Raw genomic sequence first — 20,762 nt, 5'->3', positions numbered from 1 at the left:
GTTTATTGAATACATACTAGTATCTAGTAATAGTTACTAGTACCTAATAAATAACTACTAGTATCTAATATATATGTACTAGTCACAATTGGAATACATACTAGTCAGAACTGAATAGTTGATATCTGAATGATAGATCCCCATAGAAGTCAATGGCAAAAAAATAAAAAATTGTTACTAGTAACAAAAGAATAGTTACTAGTTACTATTGGAATAAGTACTAGCATCTATTTAATAGGTACTAGTATCTAATGAATAAGTACTAGTACCTAAAGAATAAGCACTAGTATCTAAAGAATAGGCACTAGTACCTAAAGAATAAGCACTAGTAGCTAATGAATAAGTACTAGTACTTAATGGAATAGATACTAGTATCTAAAAAATAAGTACTAGTAGCATGAAAATAGAGACTAGTCGGCAGAGGCGGACAGAGTACACAGCTTCATTACTTGAGTAAAAGTACAGATACCCCTTGCTAAATTTTACTCAAGTACAAGTAAAAGTACTACAGTCAGATGTCTACTTAAGTAAAGTACTAAAGTACTTGTTTTTAAAAGTACTTGAGTATCAAGAGTACATTTTCTAAATATTGCATTACTACTGCGTACTGCCACAGTGCTTACATTGGTAAACACAGCAAACACTTGAAGAAAATTGAAATAGTCTGGCAAGGTGGGGCCACGGGTTGGCACATTCCCGGGATGCAACATTTTTTTTCCCAGGATGGTAGGGGAAGACTCATGAATATTCATTAGGGAAGTCATCCCTGATTGGTCTGATGACCTACCCCTAAACCTACCTGTCACTGGGGGTCTTATGACCTCCCTAACCCCGCCCCTAAACCTACCCGTCACTGGGGTTAAGACCAATCAGGGATGACTTCCCTAATGAATATTCTTGAGTCTTCCCCTACCATCCTGGGAAAAAAAATGTCACTCCCGGGATGGACCTGCTGCGTCTTCATCCATTGTTTCGTCCATGGTTTCGTCTCTTATCTAAATCTGACCATGGAGTTTACTTAGGCGGAAAGCTGAAGGTGATTGATGATAGGCTGTCCCAATCAGTGGCGCCTGCACAATCCAATCACATTTGAGAGGGTTTCCGAGATGTTTCTTTTTTCCTTTTTTTTTTTTTAGAAGAAGTAACAGGTACTCACATTTATGGATAGAAATGTAGTGGAGTAAAGAGTACAATATTTGCCTCTCAAGTGTACTTGAGTAAAGTCATGAGTACTCCCCAAAAATGATACTTGAGTAAAGTACAGATCCCTCAAAATTGTACTTAAGTACTGTACTCAAGTAAATGTACTCCGTTACTGTCCGGCTCTGCTAGTCGGTTTAAATGATCAAATGAAGAGTTTGGTTCCAAAACGCGATAAACGCCATTTTTAAAAAAATTGAGTTCCTGCAAAAATCTGTATTGTATAGGGTCGGTATTGAAAAGTCCATTTTAAATTTTACGTAAAATGCGATATCCGCCGTGTTATTGTGTCATGTTTTCTCCCTTTCTTTCCAAACCGCGACAAACGCCAGTCTCCTTTCTCTGCAGAATGCGATAGATCCGCTCTCAACCAATCACAGCGCACCATTCCACGCACTGTAAACAGTAACGGCGGCGCTTTGAATACACCCGGCATCCTAGTTTTCCTGATCTACTTTGTACTTTTTGATCAACAAACAAACAAAAAAATTAATAAATTTGACGGCATTGATGAACCTGTGGTGGTTTCTGCGGTAGGGAAGAAACGTAAGCCATCGAAATCTAATCATTTACGTGAGGAGATTAAGAAGATGAGGCACGCGGGAGGAAGAGAAATGCCGACTGTTGCTTGTTCTCTCACGACAGCATCAAACTTCTGTCACGCTGACACGTTGACCCCAGGGGATCTTTTAAAAAACTTTCAATTGTTTTACTCAAAGTCAACGAAATCCGAGCAGGACATTTTACAGCTGATCGCCGTCAAAAAAGTTCAGGAGGTATTTCCTAGCCATGGCTGATTGAATGTATTTTTAGTGCCTGTATTATAAGATATTGACCGAGTTCAGAGGCTGTCATATGTGGATCAACTTACTTTGTTGTGTATTTTCAACAGTTTCAATATGAAAAATAACTTTCATATTGATTCAATGGATTAATTGCATTTTGGAGAAAAAAAGTGTCATGAATTTATTGCATTTTGGGGGAAAGATTACCCGTTTTTATAATAAATCTTTGAAAATCAAAATCTGGATTTGAATTTTTAATGTTATTATAACCTACAGATGCTATGTGAAAGTTTGAAACAGAAAATAGTGGTTTTCATCTTGCCACTTTCTTGGTAAAGAAAACACATTTATACTCAAATTAATCAAAATGGATTTATCGCGTTTTGGAACCAAACTCTTCAAATGTTAAACTGGCTTGCCATACTCAGCATATTGTTATAATGAACAAATATGACCAAAAACAACTGTTCAGTCTTACCTGTGAAAGGTAATTCCCAGAGATCTGGTTTAGATCGTACGACGGTTTGTAAAACCTCAAAATAGTCAGGCGGCTTTTCTTTAGTCCACTTATGAGAGTAACGGCAAGTTACCCGGAGAAATATGGCGGCGCCGTTGACGTACGATCCAGCGGCCAATGGGGCGTATATGTATTTATTATGTCTATGGAAAAAAAATATCTGCTTATGATCATGTGATAGAAAGCGACCAATAAAAAAGAAAAGGGTAAAAAAACAAAACAATCCTAGTCTGTTAATAATTGTTATTATTTAAATATTACTCTTCCGTAGTGATTGAAAGTTCAAGAGGAGCATATGATTTAATCATGACAAATGTTTTTTTCTTTTTCTTTTTTATTATGCCAAAGTTTTTGGGTCATCGGTCTGTTGTCATGATAGCAACATATGGAGAATAGGCTGTTCTTTTTCCTTTTCTTTTTTTGATTGCTAATTATGTTTACAGGCCCATCCTTCCAATGAGCTCAAACACATTTTCCCACTTCTATCACATTTTTTAATTTCTTAGGCTACTATAGTGACTTTTAGATAACATTTGATAAAATATTGAAAATAAAGAAAACGATATACTGTGTTGACTCGCATTATGATTGTTTAGGCAGAGATAGATAGATAAACTAAGCTTTTGAAACTTTGAATCAATTGAACCAATTGCTTTGGAAAATGATTTACTGTTTCGAAGCGCTCGAAACACAGTTTTTGCAGTTATTCACAGAACTTTACGTGGGTTGTGCCTCGGCACGGCACATCATGGATGAATCCAATGTTTTGAGGAGAATGTGCGTCAGTCAGTCACCGCGCCGTGTGGATACTGTCATTCGCAATCACAGATTCTACTTTTTGGAAGTATGACCAACATAACAATTTGCTCTGGAAAATGTCGTCTGAAAAAGTAAGTACTTTTGTTCTGACCAAATAAGGGAAATTTAAGGCTGATTAAATTTAACAATCACTTAACATATCACGTCAAACCATGCAAATTACACTTTGTTCTCAAATTGTTAATGTTAACAACATCAGCATTGCGTGACTATATTTAATGCCCTTCCGTTCCAATATTCATCTTTGTTTTCGCATGGGCCCGGTTGCAGTCTCTTTTTTTCTGTAGCCACTCCAAACGAAGTCTTTTGCATTTGGTGATTGACGTTTGAACCTTTCTGGATCCGCCATCAAATTGATAAGTTTAATTATATAAGTGCTGTGAGAAAAGGCTATAAATCTCCACCACCAACATCCTCACACGCAATATAGCCAACTAGCCGAGACTCCTTCTTTATGTGTAGAGATGTGACGTAACATGCTTGAATTTCCCGCGGAAATCCACCAGTACCACTGAAACTAAAAACATTATTACAAGTTCATCGTTTTGAATCGAGCTAAGGCCAGCAGATAGTTTTGAACACTGGCTGGTTGTGTACTTGCTCAAAAAATTATTTTGGATCATTTTTAACCCCAAAAAGTTACGGACTGCAGCTTTAAAGATAGATATGGGCCTTGCTTGGAAGAAAGTCAAGTGTGTGAAGTTTGTTTGTGGTTACACAAGTTTCTTCGCCCTTTTTCAGTCATCTAGAAATACTTTTACACCTCCACAACACAAGAAAATAATTAAACTAAGGGTGATATATAAACATCTGATATGAAGCAGACACTTGTCTCGGGACGGAGGAATCAAAAACGGTAGGCAGAGATGAGGGATCCAAATGCAGGGAGATTTTAATAAACAATCATAACATAAGTCAGGAACAAAATAACACTGAGAAAAACAAAGAAAACACGGGGAACTGGAGATACCTGTATGACATCAAACAACAACCAACAGAGAACCAGAGAAAACAAGGCCTATTTAAACAGAGGTAAACAAGCTTAACAAGGGAAAATGACACACCTGTAACAGACTAATGAAAACTACAAAACTACAACCTGGCCACAGGAAACAGGACACAGGAAAGAACACAGAAACTAGACACAGAGAAACTACAACATAAAAGTCCCACAGAAGCAGCTCTGACAACACTAGTTGAAACATAATGCAATAATCAAAAGGCAATCAAACATGATATAAATGATAATGGAAATAAAAAATTATAAGCACACTAAATTATATAAAAATAACATTACTTGTTTTGTATTTTCCAATTCATTTAATATCTTTTAATTTAGTAAATATGTTAAAAAAAATCTTTAAAGCATATTTTAATCAACATAGACAGTAACATTGAATCTCTTGTATGAAGTTCCTCTGTTGCTGATGATCTGTAGTTTATAAAGTCCGGTGTGTTCAGATCTGATGTTTCTGATGACCAGAGATCCAGTTTGATTGTCCATCTGGAGTCTGTATTTGAATTTCACATTACTGTTATGAATATTAATGATCTGAGAGATTATCAGTGACTGGTGTCAGATCTGAAGACGGTAGATGATCTCTGTGTATTCTGACATGCTTTTCTGATCTAAAACACACACACATGGAGATTTTCAGTGTTTTTAACATTAATATATGATATTTCATCAGATGACATTTCAGACTGATATATTTTCTATTCTATAATAAGCATAATTTTAGAACTATTAAAATTTTTCAACATTCAATTTAGGCTCTAAGTTGTAAAACTAATTTGCATAAAATTAGGGTTTTTTGTCTTGTAAGTTAGTAATATAGTGATACTTGCCCTCTGGTTTTTCTCGGTTGCATTTCCTGCAGCAACAGTAAAACACACACGCAGAAATGAACAGCAGAAGCGCACAAACTACTGTTATAATGAATATCAAATGAGATGAAGTCGGTTCTGTAATAAAGAAAGAGAAAATGGTCAATCCTTTCAGTCAGACTTCATATAGACACAATATGAACTGCACATTTATAAAGAAAATGTTTTGAAAATGTTGTCGCTGTCATACCTGCACATGTGTGACAGAGTCGACTGAAGTCCAGATGTGTGGTCTGGTTTCTGATGGGATTGTTGATCACACAGCTGTAAGTGTTTTTATCCTGATATTCCACCTCCAGAGGTAGAGAGAGACTGATGCTGAGATCAGACACACTGATGCTGGACAATACACTGATTCCTTTGTACCAGGAGAGAGTCACATCACTCACATTCAACACTGAACACACCAGTGAACATCTGGACACTGATGAACGTTCAGATGATGAACAGATTGAAGAGTTACTGGTGATGACAGGATTGGCAAGAGGAGCTGGAAAACAAAAATAATATTAGTTAACCATAAATGTCAATAACCATTAATGTAAATGATCTGTAATTAAACTAATGAATACTAGATACTAATGCAAACTATTAGGCAGTCGACACGTTTTGTTTTAAATGTCTTCAGTACGGTTTAATGTGATCAGATGGTAAGTCTGTGTACAGATGTACATTAATAATATGAAACACTTCAATTTACTCACCATAGACAGTAACAATGAATCTCTTGTATGAAGATCCTCTGATGTTGCTGATGATAGATAGTTTATAAAGTCCAGATTGTTCAGTTCTGATGTTTCTGATGGTCAGAGATCCAGTTTGACTGTCCATCTGGAGTCTGTCTCTGACTGTTACATTACTGTCATACATATAGATGTTCTGTCTGTGGATTTCAGCAATACGAGTCTCTTGAGGTCCAAACATCCACAGTATCTGATCATCTATCAGTACTTCAGTAACATCAGTGTTTAGAGTGACAGAATCTCCCTCAGTCACTGAAACTGACTTCACTTCATCTGTACCAGCGCCAAACACTCCTGAAACACATTTAATTATATCTTTGGCTGAACCCACAGATCTGGAAGTTAACCATTAAAATTTAATATTGAGCATATTTACAATTTAACAGTTTAGCACATTGATATGACAGGATATGGTTTCTTTCAATGTCTGTTTCCACTGTTCATTGTTGGCCCATTAACTTCTCTATAACGATCTCATACGTTTTATTCAGTGATTTAATGTTAACCAGTATGCAATAATATAATGAATATATTACAAATAATTAAAGTTAATATTGAAACATTTGACAACTTCTAAAAAGATTAATAAATCTCACATATACACATCTTACCTTCCACACAAGTGAAGAGCAAGATTAAACAGCTCATGTGTGCGAGCATCTTAGAAAAGTGACTGTTACTGTGGTTTCAGTTCACAAACAGAGCATGTGCTGAAGATTCAGCCAATGGCCGCTCAAACTGTGATGAGGAAGTATCAGAGGTGAACAAAATGGTCTCCAGTTCTTTTCTGAAGTCCAAAACACATTGGTTTTTTAGCATCTTCTTGCTTGTTTAAATATAGTTTAAACACATAGTACAACATGTTTACATGTCCATGTCATCAGGTTACTGATGCTCTTTTTTAAACATCTTTTTCTCGTAGTCTGAGAGATTAATATATATTTTGATCATAATTATTAATAGGTTGTGAAATAAATGCTATAGGCTATTTGACACACCAAAAATTATAAAAATGGCATCAGATGTATTTGTGTTGCTAACACAACAACATCATTAGCATTGTGGGCAGAAGAAGATTTGTGAGAGGTTTGTAATATGTGCAAAGGCAGAAGAACATCTCCAGCATTCATTGTGGTTGCAGCTCATATCTTCCGCCCACAAGACCACTTTCCACTTCATGCAAAAAATGTTAGTGACCTCTAAGCTCTGTCTATAGTACTTAAATATGATCCACTGATTTCTTTACTGTATACTGACTGTTTTTTTCTTCTTCTTCTAATTTTACTGACACAAATCTGTTTGTGTGTAAAAAAAGATTTGTTCAGTGATTTGTTTAGTGTCACTTTCTGCAGGTCATATCGTTACACCAGTAGATGGCAGTAAGTCAGTGCAATGGCTTTTTACCAGTTTATTTACCAGGGTGTTGATAAGATAGTATTTGAATATAGTAAAAATGTAGGTAAGTTTATATGCTTTTTGTTTTGACACGTCTCTGGAAGCCACAACTTCCGTCTAATCTCTGAGGCAGAAGCATGTGAATCTGCTGTAGTGCAAGTTTCAGGCACACGTAATATGTCTAGATTGAATGAGATCAATCTTGGTGCACTAAATCCGGCAGATTACTATATGTGGTGTTGCCGCCCTAAAGCCAGGGTGTTGCTATGCAATTACTAAGGTGTTCAAGTGGTTTTTGACATGTTTTTGTTCGGTCGCTACTAGAATGTTCTGGATAATTGCAGGGTTAGAGTTGTAACCTAACTTGTATTTTACAAAATTTGCAAGTTGTCGCGTTGCGAGTTTTATAGCGAGTGGATTCATTTCTTATGAAATGTATACATTTAACATTTCAGGGAACATACTTGTTGGTTAATTTATTTGAAAAAAGTTGCAAAAACCATGACACATTTAAAAAAAAAAAAAACTAAAGAAAGACGCAACAAAATGTAAAGATGTGTAAATATGATAATCTGTATGGTTGCTTTTGTTTATTCACAAACACTGTACATTGTGCATTAGTACATTACCACATTAAACATACATTAAACATGTATACAACACAAATTATGTACAAAAAAAAACATATTTACAAATATAAAAACAGAGTAAGTTTTTTTTTTATCTCTGTAAATAGACAATTTCCATAATGTGCCCTTGTTTTGTGCAATTTCTGATGACATGATCTATTTTAGGCTATAGTCCTTAAGTTTGTAACATTCACACCCTGCAGAGCTGAAGATTTGGATTGATGACTTCGCTCTTCTTCAGCCTGGACTGCAGCTCTGCTCATATTCCTGCAGGATCTTCACCACATCATTGTGGCCGAACTGCATGGCGTCATCCCGAGGAATATTTCCCCACCTGAATTAGAGATACGAGGTTAATTATGACCAAATGGATGGAGCTGAAGGTAAAAGTATAAAGAAACAGGGATCTGTACCGGTCTTTCACAAAAGGGTTGACTTTACAGGCCTGTGTCAGAAATATCACAACATCCACATGACCTAAAACAGAACAGACACAAGCCACATTGATTTTATAATTAAATAAACTGTATTTGGCACTAAAGTGCTTTAATGTTCACAGAAAATGATTCTACCTTCTGCAGCAGCGACGTGGAGAGGTGTGCGAGAGTCATAGTCCTTTAACTCCATATTCATGGATGACAGGGAAAACCTGATGGAGGAAAAGAGAGACTAGTACTGTAAGTAATCTACATATCACTAGCACTCCTAGAGGCAAAGCGAAGACATTGTTAACTGAATAAAATGACCTTCTCAGAGCTGAGACATCTCCACTGTGGGCTGCAAACATCAGATTCACCACCGACTTGTTCTACAACACAGATTTGATGCGTTCATTATTGGAACTAATAAGCTGACTAAAAAATGTTGTAAATCTTGTGGTGTTTAATGTTGTAGTTTAGTTCATGTGGTTGGTGAAAGCTGTCAAGTGTAAGGTTTACCCTGTCGTCACCAGACTGTCTGCGAGGGTCTTGCTTCTTCAAAAAGTGCCTCAGATTGTCGTAGTTGTGGAAGTTGAACAAAGACACCAGTTCCTAAATACAGGGTTACAAAGTTAGTTATTAGTTATTTATACTAAATCTATGGTCTGTAATTAAAAAGAGGATGATAAACCAACAGGACGATGACAGAAAACACCTGACAGAAGTGGATTCCACGGACGCTGTTTCCGATTTTGTCCACTGGGGGTGACCAGCACATGATGCCCATCACGTTCGGCACCACCAGAAGAACTGCGCCCGACACACCAGACTTAGCAGGTAATCCAACCTGACACGTATCAAAAACTTTAGATATACAAAGATGGTGCACTCATATTACTTATGAATGGGAGAAAGTGCAACTAGCAATATGGCAGAATAAGTCCTGTCTTATAAATAAAAGAGCCGTTTTTGAGATTTCAGGATTCCCCCATTCAAATGCATAGGACTTGGTTTTGGACGCCCGAAATAGCTGCCCGGAAGTGTTGCAAATATGGCCGCAGAGTGAACAGACTTTCCGTGAAAGGGATTTTGCATGTACTGAGATGTAAAGATATACAGCAAGTGTTACTACGACAAAAAAATTCTGACTAGGTATAAATTTACTCACGTGGAAAGCGAACTGTCCCGAGTAGTCGTACATCCCGCAGGAGTACATGAGGCTGAGTGTGTTTCGCACGGCTTCTGTGCTCAAAACTCTCTCTCCTGTGATTGGACAGATGCCGCCGTTAGCCAGTGTGGCGGCCATCACACTGCCGGACTCACACGTGACCTCTATGGAGCACAACTGTGAGGGACAGAGAGGAAATTCAGTCTGGACTGTCAGTGATGATTTAACATTAGAATAATTTAACTGATTAAAACAATTGAAGAATCACCTGACCAACCTGGAAATAAAAGTCCAGCGCATCAATCATATCCGCCCCATCCGGAAAACACTGTAAAGAAGGACATCACATTTGTATTTGTGAACAGTCAACAACATCCTGCTAGTTTGCTTATATAAAACAGTGTTCGCTGAAGTACAAACCTTTTTTTCTTTTAGGTAGTATCCTATTGCGTAGTTTCTGTCTCCTGTTTCCTTCTCTGACTGGAATCTGTCCAAGCGAAAATCAAACGCAAGTCAATAGCAATGAAATTGCGTGCGAAACAAGTGTAAAATGCCAAAGCGAAAGACATACGTTGCGTTGCTGAAGCCCACATACTCCCTGCCTGTCATTTTCTTCACAAACTCCATCACCTGTGAAGGAAATGCAACAAAATGACACTATTAGCAAACAGCCAAATAAAGAGTCTGGAATCACATCTGCTCCATTTTTGGGATAAAGGCATTATCTATATTCAAAAAGCAATATTTTCGAGGAATAACGACTTCGGTAAATAACTTATTTCATGCTTTTCATTTAAAAAAAGCTACTGTATAACTTTATAATATAACTGAAAAGTTGTATGCACTACTTTTGGTGCTTTGGAGATTAATAGCCAAATAAACATTGTTCCATTTAAGGTAGGGTAGGCAATTTGTTTTATAAACACATTTTGTTATACAGCTTGAAACGCTCTTCACATCCTGATAGCAATCAATAATATAAGTGTCTAAATATTAAAACATGTCGTACATCTTCTTTGAAAGATTGAGGACCAAAACATTTTTCGTCCAATCATTGCATTCGGCCCGAATGCAATGATAGGATCTCCTACCTGCCTGTCAGCGTATGTATTTTCATATTTTTTAAAAGAAATTTGAAATGCAAGCATCCAACAACTTACATAGTCAAACTTCTCCGCTTTGTTGACACCTGGCTGGAGAGAAAGGGAAGAGGAACAGTGAATTTTACCAGCATGAGGCTTTTGCACATTTCTAGCTTGTAATAGAGAACCTAAGAAGCACAGATCACATACATTTGGTCTAAAGGGCACTTTTAATAGCCTGGATTCAGTCCAGACCAGTAATAGTCCTGCTTCAGGCACCACAAAACAACACATGTAGCAGATGCAGCGCGTCTGTCCACACAGATCTGGAATTCTGGGTCAAAGGTCTGTTAGCTCAAATGAATTATGGCCTGGCACGCATGTCAGTGTATATCAGTGTTTGTTTTGTTGCAAACAGAGTTGACTATCAGACAAGTAAATAGTGCAAACACAAACTTGACACTAAACTCCACAGTAAAGTGCAGGTTGATGTTTACCTTGATAAGTGAACTGATGACAATTGCTCCAGCGTTGACCATGGGATTGTGAGGTTTATCTAAGAACAGAACACCAGCATCAGCTCACAGATTAATTTAATATGAATTTATGGTTGCACTTTAATTTTAAGGTTTCCGTGTTAAAGTGTAATTATTCATTAACATACTGAGTAAAATTAATTAAGTACATGTACTTACTATTAGGGTGTGTTTTAGATTAGTTGCATATATTAAGCACAATTTATAGTAATTACTATAGTAACTACATGTAACATGTGGAACAAAGACACTGTAAAATAAAGTGTTACCAAATTTATTTATTTGATTTCTCTAGAAGCATAGAAACAAAATGATTCAATAAGAATGTTTTGCCTTATAAGTTATTCTGCTCTCCATTTACTCTCATTGCTGTCTAGCAGAAACAAGATATTAAAGAAATCTCATTCGTAAGTTCTTTCTTATGGACAGTGTTGGGAAAATTACTCTAAAAACGTAATGGTAGCACTTTACAATATGGTTTCATTTGTTAACATTAGTAAATGTATTATCCAACGTGAACTAACAATGAGAAATACATTTGTTACAGTATTTATTCATCTTTGTTAATGTTAGTTAATAAAAATAGTCGTTCATTGTTTGTTGAGGTTAGTTCATAGTGCAACAACTAATTTTAACAAATACAACTTTTGATTTTAAACATTGTATTAGTAAACATTGAAATTAACATTAATATTAATAAATGCCGTAGAAGTATTGTTTAGTTCATGTTAACTACTGAAACCTTATTGTAAAGTGTTACAAAATAATGAATTACTAGCTACTAATTACATCTTTGAAAGTGTAATTAGATTACTTTACTTAGATTACTAAAAGTATTGCTTGCTTTTTACTAATTACTTTAGTAATCAACCTCGACTTGTTGACCAATACAAGAATAGACATGAAACTGCTCTTTTAATTATTTCAAATAAATAATATAAAATTGCATAAATTATTCTTGAACTGACCAAAATATTTAAAGGGAGAAGGTCACATTAATACATACATTTTAACATTAGACGTTAATTTTTTATGTTAAATCCACTATTGTTTTATATAGAATTGTTTGTATTTAATGCAATTACATCAGAAGTAACTGTGATCAAATTACAAAACAAATTAAGAGTAATCCTAGCCTGGTTAAAACCAGACCATTCTCAGTAGTAACTGAGTTATGGTCTGGCAAAGCTCCTTTAATAACTCATTTCCAAAGGGGTGTCACCAACGGACGTCGCTCAAATGCCTCTGGGCCCAATTGGATAGACCTAAAACTCCTAAAACCAATCAGAGCGATCAGCATCGTGTAAAGCCATATGCTGTGTCCCAATTTGCCTAAGTTACACTACGCCATAAAAGTATGTACTCTTTTTGTGAAGAAAATGTACAAAAAAGTAGGCAAGCTTTGGGACATACTACTTCGTCATCTTTATCGGACGGATCTGTCGCGTGCATCCTGTCACGTAAACCGCCCTGTCAATCATCTTGTCACAGTTAAAATCCTCTATTTAATCGAATTTAATTTCCTACCGTTTCGGAGAGAAATGTAGTAGCACGTTCATCTGCCAGTGGGTCTTTCATGGAGACTGTCCTCATGCGTTTACAATTTGAATCTAATAATGCATTTAAAAGTTGGTGCGCTTCACCAACGGAGTGGACATCGCTCAAATGCCTCTGGGCGCAATTGGATAGACCTAAAACTCCTAAAACCAATCAGAGCGATCGGCATCGTGTAAAGCCCGCCTCAACGTTTCTGATTGGTGCCGCGATTTCGACGGCATGGAAATGGGCTTGAATGAGCTCTTTGCCAGACTACTTGCAGAGCAAATCTAAATTTACCAGAAGTTGTCTGGGTTTTCCCAGGCTAGAGTAATCCCTTATTTTACAGTAAATTACAGTAATTGTAATGCATTACACCGAACACTCCTCTATTTTCTGTAGCCTATATGTGTATATCTATAGCATTTTGCACAACATCAAGAACATCTGTAGGTTGTTTATATGATAATCTATGACATTTCCTCACCCACCGTCTTCGTCCAGAGAGAGTTTGTTGAATTTGAATCCGCTGGGCTCCTTCCCCACGTAGTGGTGCACTCTCTCCGTGCCGTGCTCGTGTACAGCAATGGCGTATTCCAGCGGCTTCACGCACGACTGCAAGCAGAACGGCACCTTTGTGTCTCCCATTGAGTGCCTGAAATTCAAAGAGTTGATTTGAAAATCATAACTTCATATTACAGAAAAGTTGATGGAGCTTTTCCTATTTACCTTTGACCATCCACTGTGCAGAGAGAGACGCCCCAAAGATCAGGACTAAACTTGGTGAGATGGGGAATGTATTTTGTAACCTGAAAAAGATTCTAAGTGAGTCCAACTATACAAATAAATGAGGAAAAATTATTTAAAAATACAGTTCTTACATGTCCATCATGTTGCAGTTTTGATGTGTGGTAAATATGATTGATGATGCCAACAAATGCCTCAAATTCGGGAATGATAAACTTCCGTCTAAAAGCGAGACTCAGCAGAACGATGTTTCCACCCGCACACCTGTCACAATGTTGGAAATGTTAGAAACTAGAACTTCGTCTGGATAAATATTCCTCTTTATGCAGGAAATTCGCAGATATTTTTTGTCTGACTTTGCCGTAAAGAAAATGTACTTACTTTCGAAACAGCTCACGGTCCATCATGACCTCACCAGCTGATTCCCGGATAGCTTCACGAATCTTTTCCATGCAGTCGCGCAATCTGGGGTCAGAGGTCAGAAGGCCGGTATTTTTCACTGCCTGTTAGATGGGGAAAATACTGTTCTATCCTTGAATTTGTCATGCAAACTTTAATTAGACAGTAATGTTTATAAAGATGACTCTAATTATACAATAATCAAACAAATCAAACAGGTTTCAACTTATAAAAGTGCTTGTGCTTGACTTAAAACATTAAGTTTAGTTAACTTAAGTTTAGTTAGATATTTAAGACTTATCTAATACAAAGTTCATCAAATGTCATTTAAACAGAAGGTACTGAGGGTGTTTACTGACCTTGTGTATAAATTATTACACAACCCATCACAGCAGTACCACAAAGTCTAGATAATCGTGTCTTCGTGTGTGAGTTTTATCTCAGCCCTCCCATGACCGAATCATATTTCAGAGGGAACATGCACTGTAAGGGTGTTGGTGGTAATTGAGCACATAACATGCTACTGAGTCAATGTGTGGGGCAACTCCCAGCTGTTGCCCATATACAGTGATGTTCAGTTTGCAGACTTTAACAACTGCTAGTGCAAAAAAGTCTATATGTATTGTATATGATTCAGTGTCTGTATGTAAATTAAAGAACTTACAGCAATGAAATTAGATACAGGAATTTTCTCCGCTCCTTCAGTTATAGTGTAGAAAAGCATGTCCTCCAGTCCAGAGAATATACTTTTATTGGTCATATTTCTGCTTTAATGAAATAAGATTAGGCCTCCACACACTTACACCAAACAATTGTAGCTTACTTTTCTATTTTTTAATCAAACATTTGATAACAATAGTCATTTTTATTCATTATAAAAGTGACTCACGTTTTCGATTTAGGTTTATCCACGGATGCAGGTGCTGTAAATTCGCGGGCTGCGTGAAAAGTTAAATTAAACGACCTCCTCGCCACATTCTGACACGCTGAGCTGCTTTTTGCCACGTCTTTCGCCAGTAAGCCAATAACTCCAACATTAGGCAGTCGTAGGGTCCTGAAAGAGATCATTTTCCTGTATCGCATAAGAAAGAAATCTAAAAATTGAAGCGTAGCCTAAATAGGGGAAATCAAACTAGTCCTGGTCGCAAATAACGGTCTCCAGAGTCGCGTGCGGCTGGTTTGTTTTGAGTCGCGTCAACAGGTGCGCGTGGAATCCGGTGAGCGCCTGAAGCACTTTATCAACACTGACGTCTCCCAAAAGTTCACCGTCACGGATAACATTCACTTTTAAATCATCGAGGGGCGAAGTGATCTCATGTCATGATACTGAGACAGCATTTTTTGAGATGTTTATCAGCGTAGATTAATGTAGGCTATTCTACAATAATCGCTTACGATCTACTGAGGTGGGGGGAAAAAGAAGCTCCGTGACTTTAACTCGTCTTCTGACAACTGTTACCCCAGTAGAAAAGATAGCAGGGCATTAAATAATATAAATGTATATGAAGTAAATGTAGCTTATTTAAAGTTTTTTTTTATAATCGGAACGTAGAAGAACATTGACGTGAACAAAGCGATTCAAACGATCTTCTGGATGTTCTCGCGCTCGACGTTTGAGAATTTTAGCCCAACAAGAATCGCCTCAGGGATAACAGTTTAATGATTTATTCGGCATGTGGTGAACTGTTTAATGAATAGTAAATGTTCATGGCTTTAAATTGTCTCCACTCACCTGTGTAGCCTATAGGAGATCATTTCTTCTGACCAACTGAAGAAAAACACCTATAGCCTAACTAGAACCAGCAAACCATGCTGATTTAAGCTGTCCTTTCTGGGAAGTGGTGGACAGATGACAATACACAGAAAATATTATTATAACATTTATTAAATTATGTTTATACAGTTATGTGAACTAGGCCTATTCCATTAAAATATCCACAATCTGGCAACTTAAGCAAACCAGTAGGCTTATCTCTGACAGTTTCATCCAAATATAATGCCAAAAGTCAAAGTCAGAGGCACTCTAGCAACACATCTACGGTAGATGACCAACAGGCACAAATTGGTGATGCATTTTCAGGCAAGGCAAGTTCAGGCAAATGTCACTTAAGAATATGCCACTGAGAGATAAGATAATTGGCTTGGTGTGGAAATACCACTACAGGTCAAAAGTTTGGAATAATTAATATTTATTACCCTTTTGATTGGAGAAAAAAAAAAAAACTTAATTATTCCAAACTTTTGACCGGCAGTGTATATACTTTGTATAATTGTTCATAAATATACAAAATTAGACCCCCAAAATAGATTACCTTTAACCACATGCCAAATCTAGACACTTTTTGCTGGCTTTGGCATCACCAGCTTCAGCGCAATATCTACAAAGCAAGCGGGCATATAAGACAAGGGGATCCACAGGAGCTTGGCATCCCAGCCTGCACTGTAGCGTGTCCTTGGGTGGGCGGCCAGCAGGGCATGTTCCATGCAGTTGGTCACTTTACTGAGGTCAGTGTCGCATATGGTGTTCATAATCAGCCTCTGGATATTGATGTCTGGAGAGACAAAGAGTGTCTAAATGGACTATGTTTGAAGAAATGGAGAAAATGGTAATCGTTGGCATAAATAACATACATTTATCCAAGTATTTGTCTCCATAACTCTCTTTCACTTCAGGGGTCAGTTGGTCCCAGAGGCGATGAAGTTCTCTTTCGATGGGCCCCAAGCTGGTCACCTGCGTCTTGAAGAAACCAGGTTCGATGATGCACACTTTGACCCCAAAATTCTGGATGTCCCTCCTGAAATGGCATGAAAAAAGTTTCCTGAAGGTAGTGGTGACGTCAAAGGTTGAAACCAACACATAAACAATTTGTTGGCTTTCACCAGCTATGGTTCCATCCAAAGGTGCAAATTTAGCTTATGCACAAAAATGGAATAACGCATTAAACTTTTGTGATTAAAGTACCATTTCATGTGTTCAAGAGAACAAAACCATCACTTCATGGGAAACTAGCGCAAAATATCTTTAAGGAAAAACCCATTGTACCCAACCATTTTGATGACAGACATAAGCCTGTTTTATACTTCTGCGTCGAACTGCCGCCGTAGCTACGTCGTAGGTTGTGTGTAGCGCGCGTACCCTTCGGCGTACCCTGACGTGCACCTCTCCAAAAATGTAACAATGCGTCAATTCTACGCGGACACAAGCGCTGTGATTGGTCTGCCAGAACCCCTCCCTCGGGGTTTCACATGCTCCCCAGGTGCGCGTCAACGCGGACAACGACACAGAAGTATAAATTAAAACCAACACGTTGCCTACGGCGTATAGGCTCCGGCGTATGTCCGACGCAGAAGTATAATGAGGCCTATAGGCTCAGGCATTTCAGAATGACCAAGCCAACATTTGAGATGCTGTGTAATAAAGTGGCCTACTGTCAGGGATTTATTATGTTTCCATTGTAGTTTATGTGCATGTCTCCTTATCAGCTAAATAATTTCCCACCTCAATTGAGCTTAGAATGCACATCTTGGCTTTTCCATCTGGAATTTTTTTGTGATATCTCAAAATTTGCACTAAAATAGGTGGATGAAACATTGCTTTTAAAGTGTGATACCTGAGACAGTCAGAGAAGCTCTCCACCGCAAACTTCGAGATGCAATAACCGCCGCCATTAGCTGCCACTCTACCCAACACTGACGCCACGTTCACCACTCTTCCACGGGCCTTTTTCACAAGAGGGAAGAAATTCATGGTCATCTCGATCACGCCAGTCATGTTGACTTTGAGCGTGCTTTCAAAGTCTTCAATTTTCATCCACTCAGATGGTCCCATTGGAAGAGCACGTCCGGCGTTGTTCACCAAACCCCAAAGTCCTGGAAAGTTAAGAACAAAGATGTCAAACTTTTTTCTAAAACCTTTATTTTATAGTCTCACCTGAAACACACCTTTATCTCCAACTTCTTTTTTGGTCCATTCCACAGCGTTCTGAATGCTGGCCGTGCTGGTCACATCCAAGATGCAGGTCTTCAGGAAAGGTCCCGTCGCCCTCTTCAGATCATCCGCGCCCTTTTCCGTGAGACACCCGGCTAGGACGCGGAAACCACGTTTGTCCAGGCGTTTACACAGTAGGTGTCCGAAACCAGAGTCACAACCGGTCACAAAGACGTGCTTCTCTGAGACCTTGGAAATCTCAAGGTTATCCCGGTAGAACCACACCAGAACCCACAGCACCACAAACGCACTCAAGCAGCACGTCCACGAACAATCGGTACTGCAAACACATAAGTATAAACAAAATGCATAAAAAATGTCATCATATTCTTTCTAGTTCTGTTGGTTTATTTGCTCGTGTTTTGATAGTAGTGTAATCAGACACGTTCTTACCTCAAGAACTCAAACATCGTTTTTGCCTCCTGAGTGATTCTGTGAAGATGTTTTGTAAACAATTGCTTTTTGGGAGAATGCCAGTGATGTAAAAGACAAAAAAACACAATAGTGCAGGTGTAATTAGTGCAGGAAGCGTCAGGGTGCAATTCCTTTAATCACCACAAATGGCACCATAATCCAACAGAGAACATACAGTTTAAAAAGCTATTGTGAATTTATAGGAACTTCTCAAATATTCTATGTTTCTACAATGTTCAGAATATTTTATTATTATCAAATATGGATAATTTGTAGAAATCGTCATCACACCCACATCCTCTTCTATCAACTTCAGTTGATTTGGAGTTGAAGAACCATCAATCAATCAATCAATGTAAATCTGGTAAAATGTTTGTACAAATCAGTTTGAGCTGATTAACTACTACAAAAAACTGTTATTTTAATTCATCCAACAAAACAACTCATAAATAGTAAGACTTGTGTGCTAAAATGACGTAACATGTTTTTTGGAGGCTTATTGAACATTATTGACTCGTGACACAACATGTTTTTCAGAGCACATGAGAAATCTTGAGCTAAGGCTCTTATGAAACAAAGGGAGACTTTGGAATCAACGTAGAGGTTTAGAGAATGCTGAGATTGGTTGTGTATTAAAAAAAAAGGAAAATCCAGCAACACAGAAGCACTTTAAGCTTCTCGCAATGCAAAACCTATTAGCTTCAAGGACTAATTAGCAAAGAGAAAGGTTGAGGATTCATCTGTGTGCCATGACACAACCAAGAGGACAAAACCAACCAAAGAAAAGACTTAAGCTTCTATACACATGTACGCTATTAATTATCAAACAAACAGGGCTTTTATCAAAGGCAGTTAATGGCGATTATAAATGTGCATTCTGATATTTTACAATTATTTGATCAGATGATAATGACATGAAATTGATAAATATACTAGAACTACTAAAATACTAAAACTTCTAAACCAATCATACCATAGTTCAAATAAATGTGAAACTGAAGTCCCATATAGAAGTAACTGTTTTTCATAAATCATGACATTATATAATTACTCTAATTAGCCTGATTAATAATTCAAAATTAAGTGTTCTTTAGTAAAAATGTTTAGTCTGTAATTTTAAGTGAATCTGAAGCCAATTACTTTGCTTTTTCTCTTAACGAATATTTAATTTACTCTGTGAAAAATGATTGTGATTATTCATCACAACTTATATTCAATATAGAATAAGAAATGTGTTGTTTCAACTTAAAAAAAGTATGTGTTTGTGCTTGACTTAAAATATTAAGTTTAGTTAACTTTAGTTAAGTTAGATATGCAAGTTATCTAAAATGTTAAGTTGCAAAATATTTTACAGTGCACATTTAAATAAATGCTAATACACATCTGATTGTTAAAAACATCAACTGAAGAAACAAATATGTAACTCTGCTATCAGTTAAAGTAATCAATTATCAGACTTACCTTTTCCCTTCTTGGCTCTGGAGCTGCAGGTCCTGAACACGTATGGTGAGTGATCTGAAGTGGGTCTGCGAATGAGATTTATCCCTAAAGCTAATCCTCTAAGACAGGGCCACAATTTCTAATCTCCAATCTCAGTGTATTGCTGTTTGGCCATTTTTGTGTGCTTGTGTAAATGTGATCCCTAAATAGCTGGGAGGAACTTTTAAGGAGAATCATGCCAATTCTAACTATATTTAGATTGATCAAATTAGTTTTTGGGTGTTTGACAGGAAATTTCAAGCATTGACAGGAGCGTCCAATGATGTGACATTGTGACATTTTTGTCTGCAACAGATTTAAACTATTTCTATTTTTGGTAAAATGATTAGAGATGTTTTTATGACCTCATATCAGTTACAGGGATAGTTCACCCAAAAAATGAAAACTCTGTCATCAAACCTGTATGAGTTTCTTTCTTTTGTTGAACACAAAGGAAGATATTTTGAAAAATGTTAGTAACCAAACAGTTGCTGGTCCCCATTGCCTAACATGGGAGGGAAATACTATGGAAGTCAATGGGGCCCATCAACTTTCCGGTTACTGACATTTTTCAAACTATCTTCCTTTGTGTTCAACAGAAGAAAGAAATTCATACAGGTTTGGAACTTTTACTTTATATGCCTAAAAAAAAAAACAGTAAAAAATTATTTAAAGCCTCGACACAATTGGAAAACTCAAGTGAAATCTGGCATGTTGTGGACTTAAAACAGCCGCACTTTGTTTTACGTTTTACTTTTTCTCCTTACATAAATAAAGTTAATCCTATGAGGCTGAGAGACCTTATTGTAGAAATGTGGATTATGTAGAATCACACTGCATACCCTGCTTAAAATGGGAAAAACCGTGAAATCCCACAAAACGTGTAAAATCTATTTTAGCTCCCTGTTACGTCTATAAAAGAACGGGCAAGTTTGTAATCCTAAATTATACGTTGGTTACTGAGGCTGAATGGAAAACACTTGCCAAATGTTTGGAGTGAAAAGCAAGGAAGCGAATCT

The 20,762-nt window shown here is 37.2% G+C and overlaps 3 protein-coding genes across 6 annotated transcripts; all 3 read right to left on the bottom strand.

Annotated features, from left to right (window-relative positions):
* Nucleotides 1-4,897: 4,897 nt before the first annotated feature.
* Nucleotides 4,898-6,684, bottom strand: LOC311085161 (uncharacterized protein; the record flags this gene model as incomplete). The annotated part of the gene is made up of 5 exons (XM_084117598.1): nt 6,563-6,684; nt 5,913-6,245; nt 5,399-5,698; nt 5,170-5,286; nt 4,898-4,950 (listed from the first exon to the last, which is right to left on the bottom strand). Exons 1-5 carry the CDS (start codon nt 6,609-6,611, stop codon nt 4,898-4,900), a joined length of 852 nt encoding a protein of 283 aa, XP_083973724.1. The 5' UTR covers nt 6,612-6,684.
* Nucleotides 6,685-7,808: 1,124 nt separating this feature from the next.
* Nucleotides 7,809-15,111, bottom strand: gls2b (glutaminase 2b (liver, mitochondrial)). Of its 4 annotated transcripts, none has more exons than XM_084118191.1 (18): nt 14,752-15,111; nt 14,527-14,626; nt 13,845-13,966; nt 13,598-13,727; nt 13,446-13,525; nt 13,208-13,371; nt 11,142-11,200; nt 10,723-10,755; nt 10,134-10,192; nt 9,983-10,049; nt 9,831-9,890; nt 9,563-9,739; nt 9,110-9,241; nt 8,914-9,006; nt 8,722-8,783; nt 8,548-8,624; nt 8,389-8,452; nt 7,809-8,309 (listed from the first exon to the last, which is right to left on the bottom strand). In XM_084118191.1, the coding sequence occupies exons 1-18, from the start codon at nt 14,943-14,945 to the stop codon at nt 8,213-8,215; spliced, it is 1,770 nt and encodes a 589-aa protein (XP_083974317.1). In that variant the 5' UTR covers nt 14,946-15,111; the 3' UTR covers nt 7,809-8,212. The 4 variants fall into 4 exon arrangements, with proteins under 4 accessions (XP_083974317.1, XP_083974318.1, XP_083974319.1 ...); XM_084118192.1 differs by having other exon boundaries at nt 9,840-9,890; XM_084118193.1 differs by having other exon boundaries at nt 13,845-13,928; nt 14,752-15,089.
* Nucleotides 15,112-15,729: 618 nt separating this feature from the next.
* On the bottom strand, nt 15,730-19,780 carry rdh5 (retinol dehydrogenase 5 (11-cis/9-cis)). The gene is made up of 6 exons (XM_084118139.1): nt 19,726-19,780; nt 18,244-18,308; nt 17,805-18,130; nt 17,474-17,732; nt 16,494-16,657; nt 15,730-16,414 (listed from the first exon to the last, which is right to left on the bottom strand). Exons 2-6 carry the CDS (start codon nt 18,258-18,260, stop codon nt 16,194-16,196), a joined length of 987 nt encoding a protein of 328 aa, XP_083974265.1. The 5' UTR covers nt 18,261-18,308; nt 19,726-19,780; the 3' UTR covers nt 15,730-16,193.
* Between the last annotated feature and the right edge of the window lie 982 nt (nt 19,781-20,762).

This window comes from Abramis brama (genome assembly GCF_963993115.1).
Source record: "Abramis brama genome assembly, chromosome: 6".
NCBI classification, from domain to species: domain Eukaryota; kingdom Metazoa; phylum Chordata; class Actinopteri; order Cypriniformes; family Leuciscidae; genus Abramis; species Abramis brama.
This window is presented reverse-complemented; position numbering and strand designations above follow the sequence as displayed.

Excerpts from the sequence above, each read along its gene's own strand:
- gls2b (XM_084118191.1), bottom strand. The coding sequence starts at position 14,945 with ATGCGATACAGGAAAATGATCTCTTTCAGGACCCTACGACTGCCTAAT. Across the intron at positions 13,967-14,526 it reads CTGTATCTAATTTCATTGCT|GCAGTGAAAAATACCGGCCT; the intron begins GTAAGTTCTTTA and ends CCCATCTAACAG. Across the intron at positions 13,372-13,445 it reads TGCACAGTGGATGGTCAAAG|GCACTCAATGGGAGACACAA; the intron begins GTAAATAGGAAA and ends TTTGAATTTCAG.
- rdh5 (XM_084118139.1), bottom strand. Across the intron at positions 17,733-17,804 it reads AAAAGAAGTTGGAGATAAAG|GACTTTGGGGTTTGGTGAAC; the intron begins GTGTGTTTCAGG and ends TTAACTTTCCAG. Across the intron at positions 16,415-16,493 it reads AGACAAATACTTGGATAAAT|ACATCAATATCCAGAGGCTG; the intron begins GTATGTTATTTA and ends TTGTCTCTCCAG.